Here is a 9,372-nt window from a genome sequence, read left to right as displayed (position 1 = left end):
TCCTCAAAAATTTAAAAATAGAGCTACAGTATGACCCAGCAATTGCACTACAGGGTATTTACCCCAAAGACACAGATGTAGTGAAAAGAATGGCCATATGCACCCCAATGTTCATAGCAGCAATGTCTGCAGTAGCCAAACTGTGGAAAGAGCTGAGATGCCCTTCAACAGATGAATGAATAAAGAAGATGTGGTCCATATATACAATGGAATATTACTCAGCCATCAGAAAGGATGAACACCCAACTTTTACATCAGTATGGATGGGATTGGAGGAGATTATGCTAAGTGAAATAAGTCAAACAGAAAAAGTCAATTATCATATGGTTTCACTTATTTGTGGAACATAAAGAATAGCATGAAGGTCATTAAGAGAAGGAAGGGAAAAATGGGGGGCGGGAATTGGAGGGAGAGATGAACCATGAGAGACTATGGACTCTGAGAAACAAACAGGGTTTTAGAGGGGAGGGGGGGAGGGGGTATTGGTTAGCCCAGTGATGGGTATTAAGAAGGGCACGTAGTGCATGGAGCACTGGGTGTTATACGAAAACAATGGATCGTGGATCACCACATCAAAAACTAATGATGTATTGTATGGTGACTAACATAACATAATAAAATTAAAAAAAAAAAAAGAAATGGGTGAAATTGTGAAAAGGTGCAAATTTCCAGTTACAAAATGAATAAGTCAGGGATGTCATGTCCAGCATAGTGACTCTAACTAAGAAACTGTATTCTAAATTTAAAACTAGCTGGGAGAGGGGATCTTGACAATTGCCATCCTGAAGGAAAGTTTGTAATTGTATATGGGTGGTAATGGAACTTACTCTGCTCACTTTGCAATATATACAATATTGAATCATTCTATTGTAAATCTAAAATTAATGCAACCCGATGTCAATTATATTTTAACAACATCAACAACAGCAATAATAATAATGAAAAGAAACAGTTCACCCATAACATTGACTCAGGTCTGAGTAACAAGTATCTTGAGCTCAGGTGAGTGTCTCAGGCATTCTTAGCCTATAGAATCACTATCAATAGGCTTAGGCTTAAAGGGGACGAGGATAAAGTCTATGTCATTCGGAAGAGCAGTTAAGGAGTAAAAAGAAATGACAACAGACTCAATGTGAAAACTGTGATTTCATATTTTCTTCTATGATGAAATTATATAAAAAGTGTTAGATACCAAAGTGCAGTTTTATCCATATGAGTAATACAACTCATGGTTATTCCATTAGGATGTCCAGGGAAGTTTTACTTAGCATGGTATATGCCATTAGAAGTAATTTTTAAGAAATCAAAGTGTCCTCATAAAAGATATGGAACATTCCAAATATTCCTGATCCAAGGTTGGGAGAAACTGCGGGAACATATGAAAATGGACCAAGGAAAAAACTGTATGTTTATCAGATCAGGAAGCTTAGTAAATTGAGTATTCTGAAGTTATATAAAGAAGTTGGATTCTAAGAAATTGAGATTTCTGGAAATACATAGGAGCAAATTCTATTTCACAAAGGTCAGAAATCATGACTTTGAGCCCTACAATTAAGGTACTTCTTCACTACCAGGACAATTGTCCCTTTTATAGTTGCCCTCCTGAAGAATCTTATTAGAGCCTCCTTTATGTCTCTGTTCCTCAGGCTGTAGATGAAGGGGTTCAGCAGGGTGTGACCAACGTGTACATCACTGAGGCTACTGTACTTGCTTGAGAGCTCTGGGTAGCTGCAGAGCTAAGGTACACTCCCAGGACTGTACAATAAAATAAGGAGACAACTGAGAGGTGAGATGCACAAGTGGAAAATGCTTTATACTTGCCCTGAGCTGATGAGATTCTACTTATGGAGGAAATAATCTTAGAGTAGGAATAAAGGATCCCAGCGAGGGGACCACCAGCCAGCAGCACAGCTGAAACATATATCACTGTGTCATTAAGAAAGGTATCAGAACAGGCAAGTTGGGTCATCTGATGGAGTTCACAAAAAAAGTGGGGGATTTCCACAGCTGAACAGAAGGAAAGCTGCAACAACATTAAGCTCTGTAATAAGGAATTCAGGACACTCATGATCCAGGACACCAGAACCAGCAGTCCACAGAGCCAGGGGTTCATGATGACCGTGTAGTGAAGGGGGTGGCAGATGGCCACGAACCAGTCGTAGGCCATCACAGCCAGGAGAAAGTCGTCCCAGCCTGCAAAGAGTAAGGAAAAGCAGATCTGGCTAATACATCCTGTATAGGTTATAACTTTGCTCTGTGTCTGTATATTCACCAGCATCTTTGGGATGATGGTAGAGGTGAAACAGATGTCTACAAAGGACAGGCTGGCGAGGAAGAAGTACATGGGTATGTGGAGATTGGAGTCTGTGCTGACAGCCAGGATGATGAGCAGGTTTCCAAACACAGTGATTAGGTACATGGAGAGAAAAAACCCAAATATGGGGAGCTGCATTTCTGGTTTGTTTGCTAATCTCAGAAGAAGAAATCCCGAAATTTGGGTATCATTGCCTGGTCCCATGTGGTGGTTTGATGACTAGAAATTAGGGAAAAAAAAGATTAATTTTAATACGTGTAGGCATTAGTAACATGGCAGAAATGCTATAATTACAATGACATGTGGGAATAAAAGCAGGCATAAAACCAAGTGGATAGGGTGTTATCTTTACCGGGAGTTCAGGAAAATGTAAAACAATGTGACATTGGAAGAGAGATCTTAGGGAAATCTGTACAGGAGACACAAGTTCATCTGTGGATGTGTGTGCCCTGTAGGAGAAAGAGCTAGTGCAAAGGCCTGGAGGAAGGCACTTGTTTTGAATGGATATCCAGGACTCAAAATGGAGCCAGTATAGTTCAGAGAAGAACAAGAGGGAGAGTGATGAGAAGTGGCGTCAGGGAATGTTGAGGAGTGGAGTGGCCTCCCTGCTGCAGCTGAGACTTCAGGACACAGGGATTCCTTCATTCACATGGTGTTCCTTGCACTTCATTAATTTGTTTCCAAGGAATCCTGTCAATAACAATGGAACCATTCCTTATTTCCAGGTGTTGGTTAACACCCTGGAGTCTGTATTTTAAGGGAGTCTATATTTTAAGGGTCCCATATTGGCACATTACAGAATCCTGGGGCCATGGGACTACCAGGCTCTTCTCACCTCCAGCTACAATAGTTAGGAAAGAAATGTGCTAGTTAAGCTCTCAACATCAAATTATCATTACCCTAATGAATATAGAAAAGTACCCAAATTCCAGTTGGTAAGACAGCCATGAACACGTAATTTGGTGCTCTATTTTAATATTACCATTTGTCCTGTATTTTGAGAAGTATAACAAACTAAATGGAGACAGAAAAAAGGAAGAAGGAAGATAAAGGTCTAATAAGCCCAGGTGGTCCCTCAGAGATCATGATGATGAGAAAGTTTCCCTGGTTCTGGCTGCATTCTAACCCTAGGTATAGCCCCTTGATGCCCAGAATAATAAAGCGGCAAAAACCAATTTCTCCAAAAGAGAAAAGAATGATATATTTATGCTGTCAAGACACCATAATGTATGAACATCCACTAGAAATAAGGAGTGAATCCACAATTGACCAAAGGAAATACACAGTGGACAAAAATAGCAGAGGTTTATCAAGAAGAAATGATAAAACCCTTTTCTAAATTATATTAAATGCAAAATTTTGGAATCAGTGTATGAGTTTAATCTTGGATCTACCACACAGTAGCTGTTTGAATTTGGGAAGACAACCAATTCATTCTAAAATTATATTCTCACCAGAATAGTGGGGATAGTGGTATCCATCCTCCTAAGGTGGTCAACAGATTTATTTCATATATGTAAAAAGCTGAGCATAGTTCCTTCCTGATAATATTTGAATTATTATTCTCTTTGTTCAGTCCTGCTTGTGTGTGTGTGTACATGCATGTGGATTTGTGTTTGCAATTGCACACATGCTTGATCATAATGTAAAAGTCATGCTTAATGTGACAGTAAAAAAAAAAATTGGAATCCACTGCAGTAAAGGAAAAAAAATGATTTTAATAGAAGGTTGGTGGCTGCTAATGTGGGAAAAATGGTATGAATGAAAGTCCATCAGAAGACCAGGTTGCAGAGAGAAAGGCAGTCAGAGTGGGTGCTGACTTACGTCAGACTCCAGGGAGCCCATGCTGACTGCTCTGCCGGCCTCATCATGGGGTCCACCTCAAGCCCATGATCTAATTGTTATTCCTATCTTTATTCCCTGTTTATTTGACCATACTTGCTTTTATTTGGCCCAGTCATGGATGTGGTTGGCTTTTCTTACTTTCCTTGGTGATATTTATACCTTTGTTATCTTGGGCTTTGGGGTTGGATCTTTGTTTGACACAAAATCCAATGGGTACACACCAGTCCTGCTTCTCTGTTCCTTGTCTGCAGTGCAGAAATCTTCCCAGACCATACTCTCTAAAATCTGGCATGTTCCATGATAATCTACCCACTTTCTGTATATGATTTATCCTTGAAGACCCAATGTCATACAAACACTTAGTTCCCTGTTCTTCATTAAAACCTATGAACCAAAGGAGCAGGGCCTCACTTGGTTTGTTCACATCTTTCTGTTGACAAAGGTCTGCATTTGTATAGAAACAAGTTTTTAAAAAATGAAAATTCAGTAAATAGAAAAAATGGCAGGGGCCCCTGGGTGGCTCAGTCGTTAGGCGTCTGCCTTTGGCTCAGGTCATGATCCCAGGGTCCTAGGATCAAGCCCCACATCGGGGGGGGGGCTCCTCCCTCTCCCACTCCCCCTGCTTGTGGTCCCTCTCTCTCTCCGTCAAGTAAATAAATAAAATCTTAAAAAAAAAAAAAAGAAAAAATGGTAGGGAAAATAAAATCATGTTATATATGGTGGATTCAAATAACTGTTTTCAACAAAACTAGACAATAATTGTATACCAACATCTTAAAGAAAAGATATACAATATCAAACTTAACATCAACATGGGTCGCTAATTCAGGATGAAATGATTAAAGCTTGGAAACAAGGGTACCTGTGTGGTTCAGTCGGTCAAGCGTTTGTCTTCAACTCAGGTCATGATCTCAGGGTCCTGGGATTGAGCCCAGCCTCTGGCTCCCTGCTCAGTGGGGAGTCTGCTTTTCCCTCTCCCTCTGCCACTCTCCCTGCTTGTGCTCTCTCTGTCTGTCAAATAAATAAATAAAATCTTAAAAAAAATAAAAGCTTGGAAATAAAAGAATAGGAAAACTTCTTTTTAATACGCAGTACAGGAAGCAGTAGCTAAAGTTATAATTTTATTTTGTGTAGCCTAAATGGACTCAACCATGCTTATGAAAAAGATGCAGGGGGATCTTTGGTTGAATACAAAAGAACATATTTCACATAAAGACAGGAGGCGATTGTTATTTTAAAAAACAGATCTAATTCCAGAATATGAAATGGTAGAAATAAGAACAATTAGATGTGTAATAAGATGGTAATATGTGTAAAAAGCAATTCTTACTACTAAGGATGCAGAAGAGTTTCAGTGTTTTAAAGCAATGAGGGGAACACCATGTGACCAACTGATAGACTTTACCACACAAAATATGTAGGCTCTCCCTCCATCCCATAAATAAATCTCTACACAATACAAGGATTAAGTGGCAAACAGCAAACCTGGTGAAAAAATTATCATTCTTTTCTTGAAAGAATGCAATTTTTTAAAAAGATTTTATTTATTTATTTATTTGAGAGAGAGAATGAGAGAGAGAGAGAGAGCACATGAGAGGGGAGAGGGTCAGAGGGAGAAGCAGACTTCCTGCCGAGCAGGGAGCCCGATGCGGGACTCGATCCCGGGACTCCAGGATCATGACCTGAGCCGAAGGCAGTCGCTTAACCAACTGAGCCACCCAGGCGCCCCGAAAGAATGCAATTAAAACACAGTAAAACCACACAGATCCCAGTACATAAAAGCAACATGCTTGCAAATACAATTTGCATATCTGAAGTAAATGGCTGACAAAGTCAAAAATATATTCAGCCTCCTTGGTAATAAAATAGTTGCAAAGTTATACTCCTTGGCATATCCCTTCATGCATATTAGGTACATTGTTTTTCCCCAGTGAGTAGCAATGGGAGAGATAATACTGTGAAATGTATGTCTCAAAAACTGCCATCACTACGTAGTATTTACCTCCATGGGTCTGAATCCTAATAAATACAGACCAAGCTAAATGTACCCCATCTGAAAAATTTTAAAAAATGCTCTACCTCCACTGCTCACCCCCCCAAGCCTAATACTCTGTTTTCCTACTCCCCTTAGCTGCAAAACTCAAAATGTTCTAATTTCACTGGAACCACTCACTTTATGCCCCTCATTCCTTCCTCTGTCTCATCCAACTGGACTTCCATTCCAACTGTGTATCATCAACAATGGTCCCTATAAGGTGAGTCCCACAAACACTTGTTTTTAAAATATATTAAGTAAATTATTTTTAAACTTAGTAGTCAACCCAGCAAACAAACATGTAATCTCTTGGCTCTGGGATAGGCTGGTTGGGCTCTCAGGTGACCTCAGGTAAAGATTCTCAGGTTCCACTTTCTCTGATCCTTTCCTGAAATACTTGCTGAGTTCTGAGACTCACCTTGGTGGGGTCTGTAAGATGAAAGTCTCTGAGTGGAGGTCCCAATTCGTCCCTGGATGGTTGATGCTGGAGATCGAAGCTCTGTTCCCAGACAGGACAGCAGGAAGGAGTGAAGCATGAATCAAAAGCAACAACCATGTCCTTTCCTGCACAAGGATGCACCACAGTAAGGGATTGCAGTGGAGGAAATATTTATAGCTCCCTGTGTCTGCTCATTAGGCACTGTTTCCATTGTTAATCCCACCTATGAGCAGATTACTTCCCCATGGGTCTGGACAGAAAGGAAGTTTTTTCCTGCCAATTCTCTATTCCCAGGAGACCAGATTAGAAGTCAGGTGAATCCAGTTCTCCATGATCTTGCCTGCCTTCCAGAGCTCTAACCTCCATGCATTATATCCCAATTTTGATTTAATGTTTTCTCCAAATCTAAGACTGAGGAACCTGCTTAACCAGGTCCTGTGGACCTCCAAAGTTCTATCTTATGGTAGAGAAGATATCTCTAGGATATCTCTATCCTGATATCTTTAGGAAATTGCTATTCCCCTCTTCAACATGAGAGATGGGTAGGTTACTTTCCCATAAACATGTTGGTACTGTGCCCTTGTCTTTGTGATAATTTTCACTAATCAATCAGGCAATTCATGCTGATAACACAAATTCAGAGCTGCCATTTAGTGCTCAATTTTCAAAAATTTGTTAATTATAAGGTATATGGATCTTTTTATGTACCATACACTGAGCTGGATCCTATATGGATTGTTTTATTTCATTTTTGCAAGAGTCCACTCTGTAAGGTCTGCACTATAATGAACCTTAATCTACACTTGCCAAGGTGGGGCTCAGAAGTTTGGAATGAGCTAACCTGAGTTGTGAACTGAGGGAGGGATGAGTTTGGCGCTCCACCAAGATATTTCCAGTTTTCATGCCCTCGGTCTCAACCAGGGATGATTTTGCCTCCAGACGACACTTGACAATTATGGAGAAATCTCTAGTTGTCATAACTAGGGATATGCTATCAGCACCTAGTGGGTTGAGGCCAGGCATACTGCCCCATACCCAGAATGCACAAGATGGCCCCCACCATAAAGAAGTATCTAGCACAAAATCAAAGGTGGAGAGATTGAAAAACACTATTCTAGACCAGAACTTCTGCAACATTAACATGTGTTTGAATCACTTGGGGATCCCGTTCAAATTCAGATCTGGTTTGGCAGAATGTGGGTGAGGTTCAGAGATCCCGTAATTGTAACTGTTTCCCAGTTGATACTGATGTTATCAGTCCAGCTCTGTGGATCAGTCTTTGAGTATTAAGATCGTGGTTCAGTGATAATTACTTTTAGAAATTCTCTACCAAGAATCCTCATGCTCACCTCAGGTCTGACCGTAGGTGGTCACATGATGGATTTAGTAGGCAAGCTTGTACATGCTTAAGTTTATGGGAGCCTCTTGAGTATTTCCCTCATTAGCTGTGCTGCCTCAGGGGAGGGATGACGCCAGATGGAAGAAATGCAAAGGGCAAGGTATGGGGAAGGGGTGTGGAGTTTCCATGACTTCTCCAGGTATGCCACTCGACCAGTCTCCATGTGTTCACCAACCTGAAAACTCTCCGAACCATCCTTTTGGGTTTCATGGAAGCTTCACGATAGAGACACAATTAATTAAATCATGGCCATTGGTGATGGCCATGGCCATCTCCAGTCCCTCTCCCATCTTAGGAGGTCAGGGGGTGGGAACTAAAACTCTGATTCTGTAATCACATGGCTGGTCCTCCTGGCAAACAGCCCCTCACCATAGGTACTTTCCCAAAGTCACCTCATTAACCTAGAAAAGACATCTTTATGGCTCTCATCACTTAGGAAATTCAAAGTTTTAGGAGCTCCAACTCCTAATGTACCAACTTGGATTCCCACCAACAGCCTAAGAGGGTTCCCCATTCTCCACAACCTCTCCAACATTTGTTGTTTCTTGCCTTGTCAATTTTTGCCATTCTAACTGGTGTAAGGTGGTATCTCAATGTGGTTTTGATTTGAATTTCCCTGATGGTTAAGGATGATGAACATTTTTTCATGTGTCTGTTAGCCATTTGTATGTCTTCTTTTGAGACATGTCTGTTCATGTCTTCTGTCCATTTTTTGACTTGAGTATTTGTTTTTTGGGTATTGCGTTTGAGAAGTTCTTTACAGATCTTCAATACCAGCCCTTTATCTGTAGTGTCATTTGCAAATATCTTCTCCCATTCTGTGGGTTGCCTCTGTTTTGTTGACTGTTTCCTTTGCTGTGCAGAAGCTTTTTATCTTGATGAAATCCCAAAAGTTCATTTTTGCTTTTGTTTCACCAGGCTTTGGAGATGTATCTTGAAAGAAGTTGCTGTGGCCGATGTCAAAGAGGTTACTGCCTATGTTCTCCTCTAGGATTTTGATGGATTCCTATCTCACATTGAGGTCTTTCATCCATTTTGTGTTTATCTTTGTGTATGGTGTAAAAGAATGGTCGAGTTTCATTCTTCTGTATATAGCTGTCCAATTTTCCCAGCACCATTTATTGGAGAGACTGTCTTTTTTCCATTGCATGGTTTTTCCTGCTTTGTCAAAGATTATTTGACCATAGAGTTAAGGATCCATATCTGGGCTCTCTATTCTGTTCCATTGGTCTGTATGTCTGTTTTTGTGCCAGTACCATGCTGTCTTGGTGATCACTGATTTGTAATATAGCTTGAAATCGGGCAACATGATGCCCCCAGCTTTGTTTTTCTTTTTCAAC

At 40.5% G+C, this 9,372-nt stretch overlaps 1 protein-coding gene across 1 annotated transcript; it reads right to left on the bottom strand.

The window, feature by feature from the left end:
- Positions 1-1,663: 1,663 nt before the first annotated feature.
- On the bottom strand, positions 1,664-2,518 carry LOC102747193 (olfactory receptor 7A10-like). Its single transcript, XM_031033351.1, has one exon. It carries the CDS (start codon positions 2,516-2,518, stop codon positions 1,664-1,666), a length of 855 nt encoding a protein of 284 aa, XP_030889211.1.
- Between the last annotated feature and the right edge of the window lie 6,854 nt (positions 2,519-9,372).

Source organism: Leptonychotes weddellii, chromosome 1 (genome assembly GCF_054177405.1).
Source record: "Leptonychotes weddellii isolate Sample4059 chromosome 1, ASM5417740v2, whole genome shotgun sequence".
Lineage (NCBI taxonomy): Eukaryota > Metazoa > Chordata > Mammalia > Carnivora > Phocidae > Leptonychotes > Leptonychotes weddellii.
The sequence above is the reverse complement of the archived record's forward strand: the minus strand, read 5'-3'. Positions and strand labels throughout refer to the sequence as shown.